General features: G+C 36.1%; 1 protein-coding gene across 2 annotated transcripts in view; it reads left to right on the top strand.

Annotated features, from left to right (window-relative positions):
* EPS15 (epidermal growth factor receptor pathway substrate 15) overlaps positions 1 to 19,233 on the top strand; it is a gene marked incomplete at both ends in the record, with an annotated part of 111,790 nt that extends 92,557 nt beyond the window's left edge. For both annotated transcript variants that reach the window (XM_084243180.1, XM_084243179.1), the window contains 5 exons: positions 1,217 to 1,286; positions 11,520 to 11,596; positions 14,317 to 14,479; positions 16,636 to 16,826; positions 19,087 to 19,233. In XM_084243180.1, the coding sequence (XP_084099306.1) occupies positions 1,217 to 1,286; positions 11,520 to 11,596; positions 14,317 to 14,479; positions 16,636 to 16,826; positions 19,087 to 19,233 (648 nt within the window). The remainder of the gene's footprint in view (positions 1 to 1,216; positions 1,287 to 11,519; positions 11,597 to 14,316; positions 14,480 to 16,635; positions 16,827 to 19,086) is intronic.
* Between the last annotated feature and the right edge of the window lie 7,995 nt (positions 19,234 to 27,228).

The raw sequence follows: 27,228 nt of genomic DNA, 5'->3' as shown, positions 1-27,228 counted from the left end.
AAAAACTAGGAAGTCAGTGGAAAAAGTCACTGTAGGAAGACAGTAACTAGCAGCAGTCTCTGGCTTCAGGTCAAGTCCTCATTCTTGGTACCCAAGAAATGGGTATCAGAAGTCTTTTCCTTTTTCTTTTTTTTTTAATTTATTCATACAAGAACCGGGGTACAGGCCAGAGGTGTGGGGGAGTGAAAGGATTCACCAGACAGAGTGGGGAGCAGAACAGGCAGATTGAGTGAAATACACTGCGGAGGGGAGCAGCGGGTGAGTCAGGAGAGGTCTGCTGCGCCATGTGGGTTGCTCCCTGGCCGAGAATCGAACTCATGCTGCAGTGGCTGCTGATAGCTTCATAGGCTGCGTCCTAACCCCTTGTACCACCAGGAAGGCCCAGAAGTCTTTTTCACACTTGTGTACATAGGTTATTTCCTCTGAAGAGCAGAATGCTAGAATTATTTTAGATAGAAAGTATAGTAGAGATCATCTACTCTTTTTTTCTACATAGAAAGAAAGTAGAGATCATCTAGCATATTCTGATTTTAAATACTAGGATATCTAAGAGTTAAAATATTGTGCATCTTAAATGCAACATGACATCCTAGAATGGAAAAAGGATGCTAATGGAAAAACTGGTGAAATCCTAGTAAAGTCTGTAATTTATAGTTCTGTACAAGGTTAATTCCTTGGCTTTAAAAGATAATACCGTGACTGTATGAGCTGATATTAGAGGAAGCTTGGTGAAGGGTATATGGAAACAGTATTCTGTTCTGTCAGTCTAAAATTATTTCAAAATCTAAAGTTAAAATAGTGTGCATCTATAGTAACAAAATGATGAAGAAAAGAATGAATACCACAAGAGGATAATAATTACCTCTCCAGAGGAGGCATGGCTTGTTACTGGGGAGGAAGACTTCCGAGTTGTTGGCATTTTCCTGGTGGGTGATTACATAGTATTCATTTGCTACTAATCTGTTAAACCATACATAATATTTCATACATTTTTCTAAATAGATGTGTAGTTCACAATAAAAGATTAGAAAATATGTATTTAATTGAATAAGATTACAAATCAGTAGGGAGAAGCATTTGTTCCTAATATCATGTTACTATTTAATTGTTACTATTTAATTTAGAGTTTGTAAAGAATATTTTCTTTGACATGGCTGTGAGGTTTCAGCTATGAAATGCTGCCTCTCTGAGTCTTGATTCTGTATAATTTGTTTAGGTAGAAACAATGAAGCACAATGATCCCTTTGCTCCTGGTGGAACAGTTGTTGTTGCAGCAAGTGACTCAGGTAAGAAAATAATTACCTGAGTAATAAATATTTGTCCTATTTATGACTTTAAAGTTACTACGTAATTATATCCAATTACAATCTACCAAGAATAATAATCATGACAAATTTGTATGACTTTCTACTTTTCTTGCCAAATCATTATTTATTGTTCACGCTAATATCTGATTGGATTATATTTTCTAGCCATTATCAATAAAGTAAAAAAAAAATTGTTTTGTTTTGTAAAAGGCAGTATGGCTTGACAACTTCAATGTGCACTTTGAGTTTTAGGAATCCTGGCCTAAATTAAAAGATAAGTGGCTTTCAGTTGGCAGTGATAATAACTTTACAAATAGTGGATAGGTATTATTAACAATACAGAAAGAAGCTAAATTTTATTCTAGGATTCAGTCTTCATGCTATATTTATGATATCACTTTTTTTATTTTTCTTTTATAGACCTCTTAGGTCTATATTCTCATTTTAAAAGTCAGGAAATAGAGTATCAAAATACTAAGTAACTTGATCAAGACTCTACTACATTTGAATTAGGAGAGCCAAGAATCTTACCCACGTTTGAAGTCTAAAAACTTTTCAAATAAGTAACTCTGCCTCCTTCTCACTATTTATTTAAAAATAGAACATGGCCTTCCCTGGTGGCGCAGTGGTTGAGCGCTGGGCTGCGAAGCTGCCCTCAGCCTCTACAGCGCGGGTTCGATCCCCCGCCACCGGTGAGGGTCCCACATGGCACGACAGACCTCTCCTGCCGTGCCCGCTGCTCCCCTCAGCAGTGTGTTTCATCGATCTGCCTGTTCTGTTCCCTGCTCTGGCTCTGGTGAATTCCCTCACCCTCCCGCGCTTCTGACTGTACCTAGTGCTTGTATAAATAAATAAATAAATAAATAAATAAATAAATAAATAAATCTTTTAAAAAAAATAGAACAAACTGACCGGCTATTGTGTAGGAGAGCAGGGAATTAGAGGGAATGGACTCAAATGTAAATATTTCAATGTCATTCTGAAATTAGGATACCTTGTTTATGGTAAATTGAGAATTATGAGCATAGAGACAGATCAGTAGAAATACCTTCACAATTTGGATTTCATGTACTGCACAGTTTGAAACAAGATGAGATTTAGTAGTGTGCATTGTTTTCATATTGAAAATTTACTTTGAGCATGAACTGCAAGAAGGGGGAATGTAAGAAACAGATGTGTAGAAAACAAGATTTCATGTAGTACTGGGTATTGATTTAAACCAAAACTAAGAATGACAGCAATTGCAGTTTCTAAAAGGTTTATAATAACAGTGATTAAATTACATCTTTTAAAAATACATGTGCTTTCTAAGGTTCTCATTATTGAATTGATAAAGTAGTATGTTGCTAAGGATATTCTATGACTAGAAAAAATAACAGTAAAATGAAAGGTTTAGACATTTATAATTAATTCTCGTTCCCCACATAAAGGAAATGTGTTGTAAGAGTTCATCAAAGCTATGAACACTGAAAGGAAAGGGAGACCACCTCCATTTAGGGTAAATCATGAATAATTTCAAAACAGGAGGTGGCTTTTGTGGTATGTCATGAAAGAATAGAGTATGTAAAACAGAATAACCTGGGCAAGGATTGGAGGCAGGATATACGGGGCATGTTGAAGGAAATACAGACATTTTGATGTAGAGGAATAGCCAGGTTAAGGCTAAAGTGCTAGATTGCATTCTTACTATGAAAGATTTCTAATGCCTCTATTGGTCTTTTCTTTTAATTCTGTTTCCTAACTCACTTGCTATAAAGTGGTGGAATGAGTAACTATAGCCTGTGAGGGGGCTAAGATTTATTGTAGTTAATTGTGATAATAATAGATACCATTTATTGAGTCTTGGGTAGTTTTAGCACTGTGTGCTAATTACCATTTTCAGTGTTTGGTCTCATTTAATTCTCACAGACCACTACATGAGTTAATTGGTATTTTGTTTATTGTACAGTCAAGGAAAATCAAGACATGGAGTGACAAATCTGTTTCACAAGGTTGAAGAATGAGATCTCGTGTTTTCCACTGACCTCTTATTTCTTATTTCCTTTGTTGATTCTTAGTCTTTCAGCTTTGTGTTGTGTTGCTCTATGTCTTACACCCTGGACCTCTTTTCTTCTCTGTATTCCTTCAGGGATCTCAACTGGTTTCATGACTTTACGTACTATCCATGACTGATTTCTATCTCTAGCTATACCTTTTTTCTTAAACGCTAAGCTCATATCCAACCACCTATAACATCTCCCCTTGTATGTCTGATAGATGGAACTAGCACAACATATCTAATACCAGACATCTAATCTTCTTCCCCAGAGCCAAAGAGGATGGCTTCTCTTATAGCTTTCCCCATCTTAATTCATAGCAATTTCATCTTCATCATTGCTGAGAAAACCTTAGAATTCTTCTTTTTCCTCTGACCCTATTTTTTTTGGTTTGTTTTTTAATTTAATTTTTTTTATTTTTTACATCATTGTTCATTTTTAAACAATATTGCTTCCCCCCACCCCCTCAGATATAGTCCCCATAGAGTTTCCTTCACCAGTGCACCATCACCCCAGTCCCCTGTGCTCCTCCCTCCCTTCCTCTGATCCCACTCCCTCCTCCTCCTCTGCAGTATGTCTCTGATTTATAATTATCTGTTTTTGCTTTGTTGTGTTTTGTACTGTTATTATTTTTTACATTAATGTCTTACTTGCTTCCCCTATATTCCTGCTGTAAGTGAAACCATCCGATACTTTTCTTTTTCCTTCTGGTTTATTTCACTGAGCACAATTCCTTCTAGTTCCATCCATGTTGCTGCAAATGGCATGAGTTTATCTTTTTTGATTGCTGAAAAGCTTCTGCACAGCAAAAGAGACATTAACCAAAACAGAGACACCCCACTGATTGGGAAAAAAATCTTTGCACTCCAGTCAACTGATAAGGGACTGATCACAAAGGTATATAAAGAACTCACACAACTCAACAAAAACAAAATAAACAATCCAGTCAAGAAATGGGCAGAAGAACTTAAAAGACACTTCTCCAAAGAGGGAATGCAAATGGCCAACAGGCATATGAAAAAATGTTCGGATCCTATTCTTAATCTGTCAAAAAAATCTTACTAGCTCTCCTCCAGAATATATTCAGTAAAAGCCTTAAAATGGATTATATCTTTCTAACAATATCCCTTGTCCTTGTTCCTTTTATACATTCTGCTGAGTCATACTGGCCTTCTTGTTGTTGCTCAAACAAAAGGTTGGTGTTCTAAGCCCCTTTGTCCTTAGCTTCCCTCCGCTGTGCCCTGCCACCACCATATCCCACTCCGTACCTCTACCTTTCCTGGGATGAGCTTTCAGGCTCTCACCATTGAGTATGATGTTCACTGTTGACTTTTCACATATGGCCTTTTGTTAATGTTTATTCTTTTCCTAGTGTGTTGAGTGCTTTTATCATGTTGATAAATGTTGAGGATATCGAATTTTGTCAAATGCTTTTTCTGCATCAGTTGAGATGATCAATTGAGTCCCCCCCCCCACTTTATTCTGTTAGTTTGGCATATTTATTGATTCTTACATGTTGAACCATCCTTAAATACAATGAAAGCCTGTATCTTCCTCGTATCATCCTGTATCATCATCTAGCTGATGCCCTTGATGGCAAGGTTTGTGTAAGAATCTTAGAACCAGATACTCTTGTAGAGTTGAGTGTGCTGTGCATTAGTGGTGTCTGGGCTCAGTTGCGTAGTCCACACTCTGAAATATCAGAGCTCTGAACTTTTACTTTTTTTCTTTTTGGTTTTATTTTTGTAACAGTCATACGGGTCATCCAAACTTTGCTTTGCATTTTTCTCATTTAATCTTTGCAATGATTATATGAGACAGATACTGTTCTCTCTCACTTTAAGGATGAAGAAAATTACACTCAGGTGTAGCAGTTTGTCCAGGGTCATGGTAGCTGTGGCCATGCACATTTTCCAGTCTGTGTCTTTTTCAGATCTCATGCTACTTACACACTTATTTTTTTTCTATATTAACAGCCATTCACACAGAACTTTCTTGCTCACAAAGCATGCTCACATGCACTGCCTGCTTAACAGCAAACCACAAAGTGAGCAGGGCGGGGATTATCAAGTGCACTTTGCAAGAGGCAGCTGGTTCTCAAGGAGATGATTTCCTAAGACCACCACCTCATGTCTATCAGAGAAATGACTTAATCAAGGTTTGCAGCCTTCAGAACCCATGCTTTCCTAACTGCAGTTGGAATCCTGTCTAATAATGCCAGCCCAGACCAGGGCATGGCATTATAAAGTAGATGAATAATTAAAAAAAACATTTTTTGCACTTTATTTTCTTACATCGTTGTTCATTTTTGTACAATATTTGATTTCTCCACTCAGGTGTTATCTCCATAAATCTCCCACCATCACATCACCCATGAACCATTACCGCAGTCCCTTGTGCTCTTCCCTCCCCTGTTTTGATCTCTCTCCCTCCCCCTCCCCTGCTGTATGTCTGCTATTACCCACTTAATTACAGTGTCTCTACCTCATCTTCTCATCAAACCCTGAAAATATAAAAGTTGGAATGATGCCACAGATTTTTTTTCTCTCAAACTTATACAGCTGCCATTGTTAGAACTAGAGGGAACCTTAGACATGCTATGGACCAGTTTTCATATTATCTTCCACTAAATTAGCTCCAGAGAGCTCCTCAGGGAGCTGGCAGATTCTAATTTCATATTTTTAAGTGCCTTTGAATTTTTAAAAACTTCAGTTTAATTAAATATATGCATCACATATGTTACAAGCCAGATTTTAATATATTAGAGTGCCCTGGTGCTTTAAAGTACTGTCAGGTTAGGTGGTTTTCTGCAAGCTCTCAATAAGGTTAAACTTCCCTGTGACCCTAAAATTCTTGTTTAAAAATATACGTAACTACTTCCTTGGGTTAGCTAGGTTTTTCAAATAGAGCAACCCATACCAAATAAAGGAGTAAGTTCTATCTCTTGCTTTTTTGGTGTTAATCAAAATTGCTCCATTGCTTTCATTGTCATTGTGATGAGTAAATATTACAAATTTGAATTTCAGATGAACTGAATTAAAATTTCCACTTGTTTCATACATTAAAATTCCATTTAACTTTGATTTAAATTTAAATTTCCATTAAAATTTTTTAATACACGTTAGGGAAGTTGACATATACTAGACACATATTATTTAAAAATCACATTTATTTAATATCACCTTCCATCTCATAAGACTCTTTAAATATTGGTGTAATCTTAGCTTATAAGGCAGATACAGTTTTCCAAGATTCATATTTTTACTTGAAAGCTTGAATTTTTATCTTCTGCAACAAATGCAATTAGTTATTTTCCTTAAGTCACAAACTCAGTCTGTTACTGGAAACAATCCTCTTGTTTGTGAAATAAAATATGGACTTTCTTTTAGTTACTATGGCTAATTTAGCCAAACATGTTTTCCCCTGAATTATGAATGTATGTATGTATGCATGCATGCATATATGTGTAAGTATCTGTCTATACATAATGTATTTATTTAGTTAGCTTGTTCATAAAATCCCAGTGTTTGGAAACCAGACTATCTGAGACTATCTGAGACTCAGATAGATGGCATTACATATCAAAGGACATTTACTCTCCTTGTGTTCCTAAGCCCCTATACTTTATCACCAGGAAATTTTTAGTGTTTAATCAGAAAAAAGATAAGTTCCACAGAATAAGGGAATTACAAGCTTTCAAAATAAACTAAAACATGAGGATAAATTTTTGCTCTTAAAAATTAAATGATAACTAACTCTACTCCTACCTCTAAAATTAGTAATTTATAGAGATAACAGAACATTAAGTATTTTTAATGCTTTCCCTTACACTGAAGTCTTTTTAACATTTGTTCCTGTTGTGAGATAGACACATTACAGACTAAGAAAGAAAATTAAAGAAAGCAAATTTAGAATACGTAGTTTCTACATACATACTTTATTGTGATTTGTAAAAGTTCTTTTTCTACTTAATTATAAATTTGTTTATTTGTTCTGGTGCCAGAAAAATGTTTGGCATGGAATATTTCTGAATGAGAAAATGCAGAATCTTTCTACTACTTAAAGTTAAATAATATCATAAGGATATAAAAGGGAAAGTATTCTTTGCCTCTTCCCACATAAACCAAGCTGTTGCTTACTTCTTTGCTCTCTTTGAACTTTGATACATACTGTGTAGCAGTTGTGTTCATGAATACTGCTCAGTTAAATCATGAATGCTTTGAAGGTAGGTGTTGTGTCTTACTGCCCTGTAAATCCTTAGTACCTATCTTGGAAAAGAATAAATACTTAGTAAATGTGAGTGGGTGGTTGGGTCAGTGAGTGAATGAATAAATTGGAGACCAGCTTTGGAAAATGGAGTATTTGTTAATGACCAACATCTACACCTCAAATTACTCATGAGTATTTCTTGAAGATTTTATCTCAGCTTGAGTTTGACTCTCTTATAGGTTGTGAATGGATCATGGAGGAGAAAAAGCTGCTTTCTTTCCCCAGAATTCTCTAATACCCATCTGTTCTATGGGAATTATTTGTGAGCCTTAAAACTGTTTTCCCTTATTCCCCATTGGTCAGCTGGTTATGATCAGAAATGATATATCTGTTTGGGGGATCCTTAATAATTAGACAAATTCCTATCATCCTTTTTCTTTCAGTATTTTCAATAAATATGAGTGCCTCCTTTTGCCAGCTTTGTCCTAGGTCTTGAGAAGACAGTAATAAACAAAACAAAGATATTGTCTATAGAGCTAATATGGAAAAATAGGCAATAAACAAATACATGTCAAGTACTCATAAATGCTGTGAATTAAATCAGGGTCAGGGAATAAAAAAATGATATTCTTAAAATGTAGCTTTATCATTCACATCTCTCAAAAAAGCCTATCAGCATGTTATATTCTCACACAGGACGGGGGTTGGGGGAGGACAACTGATAAAGAAGTATGCTAAAAATACTGGTAAGGGTTATTTCTGATAATGGAATTACAGAAATTTTTGGGTTATGCTTTCACTTATGTTTCCAAAGTATTCATTATCTTTACTCTTGGGGAGAAGAAAGTACTAATGAGGTCACATTTGCATTTAATGCAAACCTTGTTCATGTGCATCAAAGAAAGAAGCTGCTGAGACACTTGGGTGTCTCCCAAGTGATCTGACCATGGTAACACTTTCAGTTTCTGGAAAGGCCTCTGCTTCCTGTCACCTGTGATCAGTATCCTGTTATTTCCCCAGTTTGAGCAGAAGTGCTTGTCATTCATCCAAGATACATTTCCTAGTGTTTGGATCAATGCTGCATAGGTCATTTATTCTGATGCAGAAATATAGAAAAAAGTACAAACCTTCATGTAGCATGTTCTTCATATAAAATTTCACATTTTATATTAATTTATTTCATAATGTGCATTTCACAATATTTCAGTCATATCCACCCTAATTCAGCACTGTTGCCAAATGTATTTTGATTCCTGTAAAAACTATGGTACAACAGCAGAAAAAAAGTATAAAGCAAATTTTTCAGCCCCTTCAGTAAATGAACCCAACTTTTTTTTTTCCTTCACCACCCTTCACCAATCAGGAGAGTGTCTATACTTTGCTCAGGCTGCTACAAAACTGGGAGTATCACAGGGAGGAGAAAGAAGGAAAAGCCTGCTACAACAGCATGACAAGGCTGGACTCAATTCTGTGGGACTCAGCAGATATGTGTTAGTAAAAAGCGTTCTCTGTAACTAAAGCTATAGGATGTCCTGTACTCTGGACTTCTTACATCTTCAGGCTCAGAGTTGCTGCCCTAAAGGACTAATTTTCCTATGTTTTACCTACCCTTTTATTGTTCCCTCTATCCCATGACTGTCTTGGTAACAAAGCAAGCAAAAATAATAAATAAGAATTAAACACACATAAATTGAATTTTATTGTATTTCATTTCTTTTCATCAGTCTCTTTCATATCCTTTCTCATAAAAAAAAATATATGTTTTCCTTCTCTTCTGTTTTTGTCCATGGCATACTCATTGTTGGAGGTAAGGGCACACTTTACAAATTTAAATGGGTGAGTGGAAACACTTTTGCTTTATAACTACTTTGTACAAAGATGAAGAAGTTGAAAAACAATAAAGAGAATTTTTCTGTGCTGCTTTGTTTGCTCTGTCTTACCCTTTCCTTGAGAATCTCTTCCCTGCTTCCTTTGATTCTTTCCTTTGTTTTCTCTCTACTTTCCTATATCAAGCAGCAATTCCATAATTATTTGACTTTATTGTAGCCTTTATATCTGAACAGGTGGCACCTGTCTTAAAGTATAATAGATCGGTTCATTCCAAATGAAAACATTAGTCCACTTGGTAAGTGCAATCAATATGATGGGGTAGATAGATTTCCATGCCTGTGGAACAGTGGTTAAATTATTGTTTTACTTTTGCAATTATTGTTCTTTCTGCCTAGAATAGCTGTCTCTCCCCCACTTCCATCTGTTTGGCATACTCTAGTCCTTATGTGGAAGGCCTTACTCTGAAGTCATTACTTCTTTGATCTTTTTTCTTGATGCTCCCAGATAGTTAGTGACTTTTTTTTTTTTTTTTAAGATTTATTTATTTATTTATTTATACAAGCACTGGGTACAGTCAGAAGCGCGGGAGGGTGAGAGAATTCACCAGAGCCAGAGCGGGGAACAGAACAGGCAGACTGACGAAATACACTGCTGAGGGGAGCAGCGGGTGAGGCAGGAGAGGTCTGCATGCATTGGGGACCCTCGCCGGTGGCCGGGGATCAAAGAGTCGCTGCAGAGGCTGTGGGCAGCTTTGCAGCCCTGAGCTCAACCGCTGTGCCACCAGGGGCGGCCCAGTGGGTGACTTCTACTACAGGTTTTTCATCTCTTTCTAATAACTCATTTAAGATTGTTAACACCTCTCTCACTAGACTGTGAGCTTCTCAGGGGTAGGAACTGCGTCTTTCTCTTTTTTTGCATTTTGATTGTTCTTTATTTTGGATTACCTTATTCCTCATTTTCAGCCTTGCAATTAAGTAAGGGTGACATATCAGTCATAGATAACGGTAATACAAATGAGAGTGCAATCAGTGCCACAAAGAAGGAGAAAATCTCTTCTTGCTGTGGAAATGAGAGACACTGAGGTTATCCAGCCTTTGTGGATGGGTTATTATTAAGAAGGACTTGCCAGCTATATTTGCAATTCATGCTGATCATGATTTTATAGTACTGAAAGACTTCATGAAAGCAGTCAGTAGAATGGCTGATTCCAAGAAGCTAGAGTCTAAATTGGACTACAAACCTGTGTAATTTACTATAAGGTTTTTGATAGCTGCATGACAAATTTTAGCTTAATGTAAAAATAAGATTAAGGAAAAGAATGTCTGTATTGGCAATGATCTCATTAAAAGAATAAAAATATGTAGGGATAATATTGCAAAAATTAGCATTTCAGTAATTCTACTTTTAGATTAGGACAGAAGAACTTTGTGTGTTTGTTAGTGTTGCTTATTTTAGCAGAAGTTATAAAAGTATGTTGAAATTTTTCATATTTGCTGTGTGAGCATTTTGTAAAACACTGAAGACAGTATGACATAGTAGTACAGGACAGCATTTCTTATCACTTATATCGTTTGTTTTCCTCATCCTAAAAAGTTGAGTAAAATCTCTTTGATTCAGTTCTCCTAAAAAAATAAAAATAGGGCCTCTCTGGTGGCCTCAGGGTTGAATATCAGTGCTATCACCGCTACGACCTTAGTTTGATCCCCAGCCAGGAAGCTGACCACATGTGGCAGTGCAAACCTCTCCTGTCTTGCTCGCTGCTCCCCTCAGCAGTGTATTTCAAATAAATAAATAAATGAAATAAAAATAAAAAGGGCTCGAAGGATGAGTGTGAACATCAAATTTATGGTGTCTGATTGTTTTTGCTTTTTGATGTCTTTATTAGAAATAGTTTAAATGCGTAGGAATTATTTGACACATATTCCAAAGCCTTAAGCATTTTACCTAGACTTAGTTAATCATAAAAGGAATACATAGTGTAAAAGGAATACAATGTGCTAACTATGTGGACTTAGGCTTAAATTTAGAAGTTAATATTTGGAATTAGATAATTTTTATCTGAGTGTTACCAACCACAGGAGGACATGAAATCTGATGTTTTTATGTCCTCTTAATTGATTTTCTTTATTTACTTTAGCCACAGACCCATTTGCTTCTGTTTTTGGAAATGAATCATTTGAAGATGGATTTGCTGACTTCAGCACATTGTCAAAGGTAATCTGCCATGATTTATGGGAAGCTAAAATATACTGTTTCCACCAAGGAGCAATCCTTCCTTTCAGTTATCTAACTTCTCACAGATAGTGCAGCTTGATTTCAATTAATCACAGTAGATGTTGATTTCAGATAGAAATAATATATAATTAAAGTAGACATATTTCTATATGTAAAGACAGTGGTGACAATACAGGCAATTATAATTTTCTATTGTTGGCTCTGTTCACTTGGGTCTGCTCTGTCTTTAAACATGTTTCTTCCAGTTGAACTACACTTTCCCCTGTTGACTGCCTGGGGCCATAGGTGAAAAATCTGAGTATTCATTTTATCCTCTGCATTAGTTACTTGATTCTATGTTCTGAGACTTTAGGGTCAGTATTAAAGATAATAAATATACATAGTCCAGCACTGTATGTGCACCACCAGTGTAACTCAGCTGGTTCAGGCCAAGAGAGAAAAAAATAGTGTATATATTATTGTTCATATTATTTGTTCTCACCTGGGCATTATACCTCCTCCTCAATTCCCATGGAAACATGTGACTAGAGAGACACTTTTGGTTTTCAAACTATGGGGAGAGGGGTATTCTTATCTAGTAGATAGGGTTCTGGGATGCTTTTTAAACATTCTACAATGAACTGTCCAGCCTCCCACAACACAGCATTATATGCAACCCAAAATATCAATAGTGCTACTGTAGGGAATCATTGGGCTAAATAGATCTAAACTCATAGTCTGGTTTATAATAGAAAAGTGAATCCTTATCGAATAGAAAATCCAGAAATAAACCCACAGATTTATGGTCAACTAATCTTTGATAAAGGAGCAAAGAATATGCACTGGAGCAAAGAAAGTTTGTTCAGTAAACGGTGCTGGGAAAACTGGGTCGCTACATGCAAAAGAATGAAGTTCGACTACTACCTCACACCATGCACAAAAACCAACTCAAAATGGATTAAAGAACTAGACATAAGACCTGAAACCATAAAATATGTAGAAGGAAATATAGGCAAAACATTCCATGATATGCACATCAAAGACATCTTTACAGACACATCATCCAAAGCAGTGATAGTGAAGGCAAAGATAAACAGCTGGGACTACATCAAATTAAAGAGCTTCTGCACAGCAAAAGAGACAATAACAAAAACAAAGAGAAACCCCACCGACTAGCAGAACATTTTTGCGCACAACACTAATGATAAAGGACTAATCACAAAAATCTACAAAGAGCTGATGAGACTCAACAAAAACAAAGAAAATAATCCAGTGAAAAAATGGGCAGAAGAGCTAAAAAGAAACTTCTCTGAAGAGGAAATGCAAATGGCCAACAGGCATATGAAAAAATGTTCAACATCACTTGTAATGAGGGAAATGCAAATCAAAACTACAATGAGATACCATCTTACACAAGTGAGAATGGCACATATTAAAAAAACTAGCAACAACAAATGTTGGCAAGGGTGTGGAGAAAAAGGAACTCTCCTGCACTGCTGGTGGGAGTGCATACGGGTCCAACCACTATGGAGAGCTATGTGGAGATTTCTTGACCTACTAAACATAGAGCTTCCATATGATCCAGCAATTCCACTCCTAGGTATTTACCCAAAGGACACAGAAACATTAATTCCAAAGGGAACCTGCATCCCTGTGTTTATAGCAGCACTATTTACAATAGCTAAGCTTTGGAAACAACCCAAATGCCCAAAAATAGATGACTGGATCAAGAAGATGTGGTACATATACACCATGGAATATTACTCAGCAATCAAAAAAGATAAACACAGCAGTTTGCAGCAACATGGGTGGAGCTAGAAGGGATCATGCTCAGTGAAATAAGTCAGAAAGAAAAAGAAAAATACCAGCTGGTCTCACTCATAGCAGGAATTTAGAAAACCTAAATAAGAGACCAGGAAAAAGACTAATCAATGCAAAGTAATAATCAAAATCAACAAGCAACTATAAACCAGAGACATACTGGGGGAAGGGGGATTAGGGCAGGGCAGGGAGAGGAAGAACTAGAGTCAGAATAAGGGGGGGTGCTTTGTATGGGGGATATAACCAAAATGAAAATGCATGCATTGTACAAAGATGAAAAATGATGTAAGAATTATATAAAATAAAATATTAAAAAAAGTGAATCCTTTATTATTCCATGTATTAGAAAGTCAGGGTCTTCAGACCCATATTAAGACCATTCTATAGGATTAGTTTGTTTTAAACATTGACGTTTCAAGTTGCCTTTAATGTTTTTCAAGGTGCTATTTGAGTTGGGGAGGGGGGCATTACTTATAAGTTTTTCCTTTATGTGTACTGGGAAATGTAGAATTGGTTTTTCAGGGCAGTGGGGTGGTGGTGGTTATCATTCTGAATCAGATATGCATTTGTGGAAGGACATACAGTACCTTTAAAATTTTTTTTTTTATTTTTGTGTTGCCTAAAGCTTTACAAACATTTCATCCAGAATTGGTTTGTTTTGGTATGTTTGGCTATTGCTCTTATTAAGTGGTGATATTTTTAATCACTACTCATTTAGAACTTTTTTAAAAATTTCTCCTTTTTGACCCTGAATGGAAAAGTTAACATGTCAGTGCTGTCAGAACTGAAATAAATAAAAGCTGCATAATACCTAAGATTATTCTTCCAAATTCTTCATGACCCTGTTTTGCTTGATTGGTGTAATATATATAGTGATGTATAAACATTTCTTCTCAAAGGTCAACAATGAAGATCCTTTTAGTTCAGCCACATCAAGCTCTGTCAGCAATGTGGTCATTACAAAAAATGTGCTTGAGGAAACATCAGTCAAAAGTGAAGATGTACCTCCAGCACTGCCACCGAAGATTGGAACTCCAACGAGACCCTGCCCACCACCACCTGGTATGAGAGTTGATGCCTTTTCCTAAATCAATTATATGCTTTTTCTTTTTGAAAAATGTTTGAGCCTCATTTATAGACTTACATAAAGGGCACCTTGAATGAAATGGGTCAAAAAACATGGCAGAAGCCTGCTGCTGTCATTTTTTTTTTTTAATCTCAGTACAGAATTATAGACTTACCCTAAGAGGCTAACATGTGTAATGATCATGAAATACTTTTCTGGCCAGAGTTAATTTTTAAAAAACCATGTTAGAGAGATAGTTAATGAAAAAAGGAAAGAATTGATGGAAATCTCTTGCTTTTTGGACGCTCATTGGTTGCCATATGAACAACAGCATATTACTGCACTTCAGTGTTTTAATTGATTTCTGTAAGATTAATTTAAAGTCCCCTTCCTGCTAAATATGAAGTCTTCCTTAGATCCTTTAACACAACGGTATATGACCTTTAGTATCTAGAATTTAGCAATATTGAGGTTTAAAGGAAAGGATTGTTTTTCTTGAAGGAAAATAGGGTTTTACCTCACTTAACAAGAGACTCCTTTATTTTGTAAAAGTGACTGTTTTGATCCAGGGACAAGTTCTTAATATTTTTATTGCTTTTATTTTGTTTTTAATGAAGGTAAAGTTCATGAGAAGTGACTAAAAATGTAATTCCCCAAGTAGTTGTAGTGTTTGGCTGTTAAATGAGGACACACATCTAGTATTTGTTTTGGTCACATATCATTCTTAGTAAATTTTCAGCTCCAGTAGCCCCAGTGTTTATAAATTATTATTCTTACCTTTTCCTAATAACCTGTCTTTCGATGGTATTTCTTGGGAAGATGATTTTTTCTCCTTTTATTTAAAGAATTGTATGTATAATTGTTAGTACTCAGTTATCTGTTGAAAAATCACATAAACAAGGGAGTTCTATCTTATAGGAGGAAAGTAGCTTATGTCATACATTGTTAAAAGATAAAGTTTTTATAATATATTAAAAAAAAGAGTTCGCCTTAAGTTTTACACCTGTATGATAATGCTCATAGGTTATTTTTAAAATCCTGATTAAAATAATATATTAGTGTTTTAATGAAAGCTAAGCCTCTTCAGCAAATGTTAGTGTATTTTACTATTGAAAGATCAGGGAAAGAAAGGTGGTTTGTTGGAGAGAGCACTGACCACTGGGTTCTAGTCTTGGATATGCTCTGGCTAGCTGTGTGATCCTGAGTGTGTAATTTCGTAAGTCTGAGCCCCAGATGTCCAGGTGTTAGATGGTAATAGTAATTCTAATTTTGCCTACTTCACAGGGTTGTTGGAAGGATTGGTTGAGATCTGAGATAAGAAAATCTTGTAAGCTGCTGTGATGATAGAAAAATCTGTTATTGGAATTGCTAATACATTTTAGGAAAAATATATTTTAAGATATTTAACACCTGTTCTTAACTTTTCTTCAAGAAGTACTAAGTTTAAGCCAAACTTTAAAATCAGACAACTTGTTTGAAAATGGTGATGCATTAATTTTTCAAAAGTATGCTATTGTTTGGTGAAAAATTAGTTTGTCAGCAACCACAAAGATTTTGGCCCTGGTCTTCAAAACATTCTCTTTATTCTTCAATTTTGATACCATAGATGGCAAAAAGTATATGGGGTAGGCCAAGGTAATTTTTCACTTCATGCTCTCACATGTGTAGGTATCAAAAAAAAAAAAATCTGAAGAATTTTGGCATTTCTCAAAGGCCATTGCACTTACTGCTGCTAGTGGATGAATATTAAGAATCAGGTTAAGGTTGTAACAGCAGAGATCATTTTTGTCGGTATTCTGTCATTCTCTTCCTGTTATATCTTTTACTTTCTTGTTGGGAACATGCTGCTTCGGGGAAAAAATGTTTATTTACTCTCTGAACAAAAATATGATTCTTGGCCTATCCCCTTCTTCTTTGCTACTTTTGTCATTTAGCTACATAAAGCTAAATGTATTCGAGAATACATTTGAGAGGTTGTGTGTGATAAATTTGAGGACAGATAGTTGGTGTGGTCATTTAAGACCATATTAAGAATGTTTCAGGTACTCATCCCCATCCCCAGATCTTTAATAGTCCCTGTATTCATGTTCTTGTGTGTTTGTGTTTGCAATCATATTTGCTGGTTGAGTTAATTGTAATGATTTTGATCCAGGGAAAAGACCCATCAACAAATTGGATTCTTCTGATCCCTTTAAACTGAATGATCCATTTCAGCCTTTCTCAGGCAGTGATAGTCCCAAAGAAAAAGATCCTGATATGTTTTGCGATTCATTCACTTCTTCTTCTACTACTACCACTACAAATAAAGAGGCTGACCCAAGCAATTTTGCTAACTTCAGTGCTGTAAGTACTGTGAATGAATGGGCTGTTTGGGGGAAATCTTTCCATTTACAATTTGAAGAGCTTTCAAAGTTACTTTGGAGTCTGCCAATTTGCATCATTTCAACTAAATTTACCTACATAGTGAAAATGATCTTCATTCTTCCCCCAACTCAAACCTCTGGTTCTGTTTTGATGGTTCTGTAATGATTCCATTGCACAAATGATTTTAAGTAGTCTTAGTTCTTGAGATATAAACAAGTTGTTTTACAAACCCTTCTCTTGGTTTTTTAAGCCATATTTAAAAAAAAAATCCAGACAGTTACTGTTTTTTGGGTGGTTATATATGAGTGTCGTTTGCTGCTAGCTCATTGACTGAATACTGCCAGTGATGAGCTTCTGTACTTGTAACTGTATGTGTGATTGTGTATCAAGTTGCAGTGATTTCTGGAGACTAGTCAGTAACTATTATGTGAAAAGATAGCAACAGGAATTCTTTGAATAGAAAGTAAAACTCTGGTTTTATATAGTAGCACTTTATAAATGTGAAGGTCAGTTTTATAAAGTAAATATGTTGTCATGAACTAAAAATCTTTAATTATTTGGAGGACTCTAATTCACTAGCCACCTCTGTTTACTCTGCATTCTCTCAGCACTGACTACGATAGGCAGACCAGTAAAGACAATGGGAGGATGCTGTGAAATGGCATAGGCTTGGTTTTAAAGATCTTAGAAATGGGGCAACCTACTACAGCAGCCCTACTCGGGAGGGATAAAGAGCATTGACATATATTCCATTATTATTCAGAGAAAAACAAGGTGTTGTTTTTCTTTTTTATAGAATTCTTAGTGTAGCTAACAAAATTCATTTTCCCAGATTTTTTTTTTTCAGGCAAAATGCCCTTCATTATCACTGTCTGTTCTCTAACAAAGGGATTTTCTTCTGTGTAAGCCCTGGCAAACATTTTGGAAATAGCAAATCCAGAGGCAAGGTAACCCTGACCACAGTTGGCCTAGTCTCTCCTTCATTATAACATTGGGTCACTCAACCATTCACTTTACCCCTGCAGCCATTTCTAGATAGAAAGGAGGTAGGCAGGAGTTTACATGCTACTATGACAGATAGATTAGACTGAGTATCAGCTTTTGAAATTGTACTCGGTTCCATGACCTCTGGATGTGAAGGAAAATAAGTGTCAATATTTTGAATGTTGGAAAATAGTCTCAAAATTATACTGACTTAACTTTTATTAGATGGAATTTGAGTTGTTTCAAGTGGAGAATTCTTCTTAGGAGATTATAATCCTCTTAATATAATAACTGTAATAAAATAACCTTTTGAGAGTTTGTGGCAGTTAATATCTTAAAAATGGTTTCTGCAAGTCAAAACCTGGTTGCAGTGAGTCCTGAACAATAGTTAAGTCATTTTGCCTATTTCAAACTCTGAAATCTCAACATAGTATAATATAAAGCAGCTCATAACAAAAATGTTTTCCTTTTTTCATTATGAAAGATTTTTCAGTACTATAAGTTTCAAAGACCCTCTAATTCTCTGTGGAAAAGATTATTTTCAAAAGCTTTTTATTTCATCCTTTTATAGTATTCTTCTATATGACAGAAATTGAAGCCAAGTAGAACTTTATTATTTAGTATCTGCCAAGGTTTCTGTGTGGGGTGGATAAAAATATTTCCCTAACCTAATAATTACCAGTGTTAAAGTTTTATTTAGACTGGGTCAAAACGTTCTCAAAGCCTGCCAAAATCTTTATAATATATTAAAAATATACTTTGTCTACATCTTGTTTCATATACCTAGTGCTTCTATGTTTAGAAAATGGCATATTTTTTGCTTCATAGTTTTTCTGTGCCTGAAGAACTAGAATAAGGTAGGAAACCTGCAGTGGGATTAAGCTGAAAATGATTTATAATGTAAAGATTCTCATTAAAGTTGAACTAGTAAATGTTTTTGCATCAGTAAACATTTTGTAAAAGTCTTATTAACCCTCTTCTGTTTTTATATATAATTCATCTTAAGTGTTTCTGTGTTTTTTAAATTATGCTTTTAACATGTATTTTTATAGATTTCCTTTGTATATACAGCAGTACTTTTTAAATTTAAACCACAATTTAATATGACTGGTAAAACTAAGAATAAAAATATAAGTAACAAGACTGTTCCTAGAGTCCTTCAGATTAAACAAGTATTAATGCCCTTTTGTAAAACTGTTTTTCCCTTTTTAAAAAATTTGTTTTATTCATTCATTCATTTGTCTTTTATGTGCAGTATCCCTCTGAAGAAGATATGATAGAGTGGGCCAAGAGGGAAAGTGAGAGAGAGGAAGAGCAGCGGCTTGCCCGACTGAGTCAGCAAGAGCAAGAAGACTTAGAACTGGCTATTGCACTCAGCAAATCTGAGATATCAGAAGCATGAAGAATTCTCCTGTCGTTGTCAACCCTACAATATTCTTCCTGATTACTGAAGCTATTTACAGTGTGTTTCAAAACTACCTATGAGCATGGGAATACAAAAGGTTTGAGATTCCTGTAAATGTGACAAAAGTTTGTCTTTTTTTGTTTTTTTGGGTTTTTTGTTTTTTTTTTTAAACTCCATTTCAGATTTGTCTTTCCCCGCCCCTGTAAAAGCAGTAACCCAGTCAACTTCCTGTAGGTCCCTCTTCTGGTGTGCATTTACTGTGAGCTCTTGCCTGCCTATGCTACTTTTACTTGTAAAGCTAGAACATTCAAGCTTCTGCCTTCTGGAGTATCAAAAATAGTTTCACCCCTGTGCTACTCTTGTTCTATAGTTATTCTGGTGATAGCTAGTGGTGTTCTTAAAGTTTGCAGTATTCTCCCCTGATTTGAGTGATTGAGGATGGGGAAAGGAAAGAATATACTATTTTATGATAGTACAAATTGGCTAATTTAAAGTGCATGTTTTTATTTCCTCACAATAAAAATACTTTTTAGTTTGCTGATAAAGAAAGAAAAATATTTTGCATAAATATTTTGCATTAACTCCACTATTGAAAAAGGGATGCTTTTAGGTTGAACCATTATAGCTTCAGACTCATTTTTTTTCCTAAATAAAAACATTAAAGCCTCATGCGTGAAACATATTAAAAAATGTTTTTCTCTGAATTTAAAGAATTTTAGGTAAATAGATACCTCTCCATAATTTTAAGTGCTAGGCAGTGGAGAAAATTTACCACTTAAGACATACCCTTGAGTGTAATGTAAGCAAAACTCCTAATTTGGCCACCATTCTGCTTTTGCCATGGCACTGCCCTCTTTATTTCTTTCTGTACTTTTGCAGAAGAAACTTTAGCAAGCTAGAACTGGAAGGTACTTTAATTTTTTGTATGTATTTTTGTTTCCTTTAATGAATGCTCAATTACTTGAAATGTAAAAACTCACTGAATACAAATGAAAAAGTGACATGTATTAAATCATATTATTGCTTTTTGTCCATCTTCATGGTCAGAATAGTTTATTCTCTTCATGTTTTCCACCTGTAAAATTGGCAGACTAGAAAAAAAAATTCTTGTGTTTTCATTTGGGAGCAAAGAGACAACCAAATAATCAAAGCTGTCCATGTGTTAAAAGCCCATCTCTTGTAAAATGGACCTCGCAGACAAGCTGAATTTGAAATAGAATATGAAGGAGGCTGTAAATTGTAGAGTAATCTTAATTTTTTTTAACATCACTTACTGAGTTAGATAATATACTGAATATCAAGATAAAGAAAAATGCACCTAAAAACAAATTAAAAGTCTCCTTGGTTATCAAGTTGAGGTGGTTTTGATCTGTGTTAGAGTAATTTATTGCCTAACCTATGAATAAATTTCAAAATATCCAATTCATTTCTTCTTGAAATGGTGCTTTTTTTTCTCTCCATGCACAATTGGACAGCTACAGTTTAAAACAAACTTAAGCCACTTTCGTGCACTGCTAACTTTTTTCTACTTTTATAAATTGAAACATTTTGGCATAAAAGTCATACTTATGAAGCAAGGGCTGAATCATAATCAAAAGATTTAATTTTGATAAACTAGTCTAGTGACCTAAGGATATACTACAAAAGTTGATAGAGAAGAAAGTGTTGGGAATTGTGATAGGTAGTGGTTTTGGGTTTCTTCTTCCCCTTACACATCAGGAAAAAAGGTAAGTTGACTTGAACAACCTTCTTTTGCACTGGGAAAATGAACAGATGTTGGAAAAGCTTTTAAAAATTTTTTTAATTAAAAAAACACTCTGGAAAATATTAAATATCTGTAACTTATAAACACCAACAACTTTCAATGTAATAAGTGTACCCTAATCTTATGTATGTTTAACTGGATTACATAGATTACTATCTTTTGTTAAAATATGTATACTCAGTGGACCAATATAAAATTAAAGTATGTATATATTATATAAATATATATATATCTAACTATATCTCCATGCTCACTTGTGTAGGATGAATGGCTTAGAGTTGTTTGTGATTATATTTTACTTTGTTGAGTCTGGCTCCAAAGCCTGTGCTTTAAAAGAACGCATAAGTAGTATTCCTGAGAGCTAAGTAGCACTACTTACAAAGTTTTAACCATCTTCTAAGACTTAATCAGGTTTGTTTGGGTGTCTATAGAATTTTCTCTTGTTTCAAGATTCTGAATTGTAGCCTGTAATTTTGAGAACAGTAAACTTCAAGCATAATAAAGCATTCTAGCATACCTCCTATTTGAAATGGAGTTTTGCATGGCTCTCTCTTATGCCCATGCTGTGTTTAAGGATAGAGGGCAGGTCTACAATTAGCACAGGTTAAAATTCTGGAATAGAATAATAAATGCTCAAATAAATACTACTTTTAGTTTATTATGTCCTGTTTTTGTGTAAGATAGGAACTGTGTATGCATAGTGCCTGAAACATAGGTGGCTTTGTGTATATTTGCTGAATGAGGATTTGTGACATGGACTCCGGGAGGGCACTGTGGTATAAACCTTCATATAATTCTGGGATTGAATGCCTGGGCTTACCTTGTTTTGTTTATCTTGTTTTATCTCTTTTGTGTGAAACAAATTTGCTTATAAAAAATAGTAGGAATGTGACTGATAAATAACAATATGTATTAAGTTCCAGGCAGGATCCTTAATCCTCTCCATGTATTAGGTCATTTAATCCTCACAGCAACAGTAACCCTATAATAAGTTGGTACTATTATTTCCATTGTACAGAAGAGGTAACAGCTAAGTTGGCCAGAGTGCAGCTAAGTGGCAGAGCTAGAATTTGAACCCTGTGCTAGCACCAGGGTTTAACCATTACTCTCTATTTCTGTTAACAGTGAGAAACCAGAGAAGATGTATCACAGATAGAGTAATCCATTTAATGCTTACTAGGATTTAGAATGGCTTCTGACACGTGAAAACATTCAGCCATTGTTAGCTGTTAATAGTTTTTACCATAAATGATAAATATATAGATGGCCAACCTTGCTTTTATTAAAGAAATACAAGTTTTAAAATCACAAAGCTGAGAAAAATGAAAAATGATTCATCAGTGCTTGCAAGACTCCCCCCCCCAAAAAAATACTTTAAAAAGTAGGCAAAGAGTTTTTGAAGACTTCATTACACCCGCTGAAGGGACAGGGCATTCAAAAGGCAGAGCCATGGTTATGTATAAAGACAAAAGGGTAGGGTGTGGTACAGTCGCCTAGCAAGCAACAAGAATTGAAGTAGTTCATTGTGACTCGAGTTTAGGCTAGTTGACAAAAGAGAGGAGTATTGTATGTAGTGAAAGATATCATTGGTACTGATTTGGAAGGGTTGCTGTAGGAGGAAGTCTGTTAAGGCAGGAAGAGCAGAAAAACAGTTTGAATCATTCATGTGACTGGGGCTGAGACTTGAGGTCAGCGGATCGATTTAGGAGAATAGGCCTTTAATTGTGATTACGTAGATGTAGGTGGTGAAGTGAAAGGAGTGCTTCACAAACTTTAGCAAACATCAGGAACTCCTGGAGGCTTGTTAAAATACAGACTACATGTCCAGAGTTTCTGATTTCAGTAGGTCTAAAGAGGGACCCCAACATTTTAACTTCTAGTTAAGTTCCCAGGTGATGGTAAAGTTGTTGGCCCAGAGACCTCACTTTAGAGAAATGCTAGTATATAGAGGCTAACTTCCAAGTTTTTTTTTTTTCCTGCTGCAAGTTTTATTAAATTTCATTTATTTTGCAATGCTGTTGCACCTTGTCATTCTTATTTGACCTATGGATTGGATTTTGCTTCACGATGTAAAGCACCCCTAATCTTCCTTGTGGAGAGTTTTTTAAAATAATAATAATTGCAAGCTAACAGACAGTACTTAGTTTGTACCAATACTATTTGAAGTGCTTTATATGTGTATCATTTTAATCTCTATAACAATCCTTTAAGCTACATACATATTATTACAGTTGAGAAAGTTGAGATATTAAAAGTTTAAGTAAGTTGCCCTAGAGCACAGAGCTAAAAAGTGCCAGAGCAGGATTCAAAGCAGTTTGGTTCCAGAACTCCTGCATAATTGCTCTACTCAATCACCTTCCATTAAAATACTTCCAATGCTTGGTTCTACAGTGTACCTTCTACTGCCAGAAAATCCTATAATAATATTTGAGTTTTGGAAATGCACAGTGAGAAAATCATTGTCATTCTGTTCACCTTTCTTGAGGCATATTGTGTTCTGAGTACTGTGTTGGTCTAGGGACAAACATTTACCGTCAGTGGTATATTAGGGAGATACACATCTGCTGCTTTTAATTTTACAACATTGCATACTGAGGATTATGATAGGAATGTTGGGACACCCAGATGAAAAAGAGAACAGCCCTAGATGGAAGGATTGGGGAAGGCTTCTCAGAGGGGGTGTCCCCAGACCACAGTATTCTGCTCCTAGCATTAGTAAAAGCATAGATTGAGACTGTCAGGTTAAAAGATAAGAGGCACAGCTCTCATAAGACTACATCGTTTGATGTCAGGGTTCTGTTGACTGGGAAAGGTCAGAAGGCCTCACTTAAGTGGCAATTCATTACTTTAGTGATTTCAACTTGGCCCAAGGTCTGACCTTCAAGTTTAGAAACTTGATTTTCATCAGTAAAACAGAGAGCTCCCATTAAGCAAGTTCACAGTGACTCATGTAGAGACCAGAATGTCAGTTCCCAGTGAAGGTTGCCACAGGGTTTGGAGCACCTGCAGTTGGTTGAACAAGACTCTTCTTGCCTCTGAGGCCCCTTACTCTCTGCAGCCAGGGCTGCCTGGCTCTCGTGAACACACTTTTTAGATTAATGTGTTTAATCAGGTTGCATTCTGGTTTGGCTGGTTGAGTAGCTATATCTTTGCACATCTCTTTCCACATCTTTGCTTTCAACCATTGTATGTGAACTCTCTAGTTTAATTCCTTCTAAGACTGACTTTCCCCAGTTTCTGAGTTCTTGATGAAGCATCTCAGCCTGTGGGCTCTGCTTCCCCTCTTTCTTTGATCATATTATTTGAGTATATATGTCCTGGGTCTTCTCCCCGACCCATCGTCCTTCAGATCATCAACATGGCCTACTATTTCTGCCTCTTTAAATATCTCTCAGTTCTGTCCATCCCTCATGCCACTGCCCCAGTTCAGATCTTCTTCATCTTTCTTTCAGGCATTTCTCTTTTTAAGTCAAAGCCTCCTTGTCATCAGTCTGATTTTCTCTCTACTTGTAAAATATCCTCTGTGCTGCTGTCAGATACTTCTAGAATCAAAATCTGCCCCATCATTACTACATAAATCTGCCCATCATTACTACTACGACTGATTTCCATTACAATCAGGCAAAGCCCCTAGCCCCTTAAAGGCTTTTCCTTCATAACCTTAATTTCTGATTGATAGTTAATTCATAACATCTCAACTCATGTAAGAATTTTTCCCCTGGGTTGCAATTGTATGGGGAATATAAAAAAAAAAAAAAGTTTTTTTCCCTTCAAACAAATCTTGAAAAAATGCTGCTTGAAGGAAATAAAGGTACCTGTAATCTGATTGTATTGTGCAGATTCCTGTAATGTGCATCATTTTGCTCTGTTTTTCAAACAGCAGGTCGTAATACATTGGTTGGGTCATGAGATTAGGATAGAGCAGCATGGAAACTTGGAACAATATTACAAGGATGAACTCCCCTAGTATCAGTTATCAGCTTCAATAGTTATCACTTTATAGCCAACCTTAGTTTATATTCCTACCCACATCCCTCTCTTGTTATTTTGAAGCCAATCTTAGATTCATTTGCAAATTTTTCATTTACAACATTGCATACTGAGGATTATGATAATGAGCAGCAGCATTTTAAAAATCATTAAATACATTTGTTATTGTGTGTGAACTGGGTCACAAGATAAAATATTCGAAAGTCACTAATCTAAAAAAAATGTCTTTTCAAGTAAGAAGTGTGGGTTCTAATGTTACACATCCAGAGTGACAATAGTAAAGATTATCTGCAAAGGGGAAACTGCTTCTTTGCAGAAAGACCCCATCCATTTTCCCCACTATAGAATGTGTTCAGCTGCCCAAGACCCCAGATGCTTAGCTTCAGCCTCTCTTTTTCTCTTTTCTCTGGAATCAGAACTTGAGAGGACTGAGTGATTTTGTCAGAAGGAAAGGGGTGAGGAAAAGTAGCTGACACTTATTGAGGACCTTTTCTGGGCCTGGCACTAAACCTTTTAATATACATTATCCTATTTAGCCATTATAACATTTATAACAGAATACATGAGGTGCAGAGAGATGGAAGAGACTTGGTGCAGAATCCTCATCTAGTGGAGACCAAGGCAAGTTCTAGCCCAGGTGCCTCAGCTCTGAGACCTGCTCTTTCTCCATATCAGACTGCCTGTTGCACACCTGGTCTTAGGGACAGCCTTCTGCGCCCAAGCTACAACAGATCAAAATATGGCATCACTGACCCTGAGAAAGAAGCCTCCATCTAGCACAGAGGAAAGCTTTCACCTTGCTAGAGTTCTGTAGGACATAAGGAAAGACTTGCTCAAGCCTTATCCAGAAACTAGAGGCTGATTCCAGAGCTCCCATGGGCCTTTTAATGATTGCTGGACAAATCAAGACCAAGCCAAGCCTGGATTGTCCCCATCCAAAATGTGGGCCTCTGTGTGATCTTATTCAAGTCCTAAGTTCAAGACCCCTCCAGGCATTGCGATATGAATGATCCTTGAGTTGGCAGAAAGAGGTTAGGTTAGGAACCCCTCCTTCACCCTCTTCAGATTGCTGCTTGAACAGACAGGAGTACAATAACTTGTGACGTTCTCAAAGAAAAACCCTAATTCATCAGACCTTCCTGAGAAGGTTCCTGGCCTTGTCCATTTGCTAGCTGTGTGATTTGGGTAAATCTCTTAACCTTTCTGGCCCTCATTGAGGATAACAGTTACTTCGCAGAGTTGTGAGGATTAAAAATAATAAAACCTGCGTTCCTGTTACATGGTAGATATTCACTAAGTAGAAACGGTCATGTCCATGTTTAAGAAGACAGAAAAGGTAATAATACATTTCAGGAAAATATCTGATTAAATTGAGAGGGATAAACTCCAGTTATCTTTCAAGTTCAGCGATACAAAACACTTTGTTCCTCACCATCCTGGATAAAACTGTAAAGAAGTAGGAGGTGCAATAACCTACACTATGTTCCCAGCGCTATTCTGTTTTGTTTGCATTGACTCATTTAATCCCCACAACAACCGTGTGATTGGTGCTGTTAACCATCCTCATTTTACCAATGAGAAAACTGAAGCTAAGAAAAGTAACTCGCCTGAAGTCACATGTGGCTAGCAAGTGTCGAAGCCAAGATTCTAACCCAGCCAGTCTGGCTGCAGAGCAAGGGAAAGAATAAAACCTGCTCTACCTTGGGGTGGTTGTGAGATTCAAAATAAGATAAGTTTGGGGGAAGTGATTCGTGTTCCAAGAGCTTGAGTGGCAGGCTGACTGGACTGGGGTTAAGATACATACTTTGGAGTCTGACTGCTTTGGTTGAGTCCTAGCTCTGCCACTTAACTAGCCTTTGTGATCTCGAGCCAACTAACACTCTGCCTCACTTTCTCAAATATAAAAAGTGGAATTGTAAAAGGACTTGACTGATAGAGTTGTTTTGAGGGTGAAATGAATTGGCACATATGAAGGGTTTAAAGTAATGCTAACATAGTTCTAAACAAATAATGGTGGTTGCGATAAAATGAAAATGAAGGAGGAGGAGAAAAAAGAGGGGAACAAAGGGTAGGGGAAGTAAGCCTTGAAATTTGAGAACTCTGGGATTGAATCCCAGCTCCTGATTTGATTTTAGGACTATTTCTAAACTTGTAACTCAAATAGTCTCAAAATAGAGCTGGCCAGACGAAAGGAAGTGTATGTAGAGGCCCTCAGCATAGTGGCTGCCACCAAGCAG

The sequence above is a fragment of the Talpa europaea genome (genome assembly GCF_964194135.1).
Source record: "Talpa europaea genome assembly, chromosome: 9".
Classification (NCBI taxonomy): domain Eukaryota; kingdom Metazoa; phylum Chordata; class Mammalia; order Eulipotyphla; family Talpidae; genus Talpa; species Talpa europaea.
Note: the sequence above shows the minus strand (reverse complement) of the source record. Positions and strands in the feature narration are given on the sequence as shown.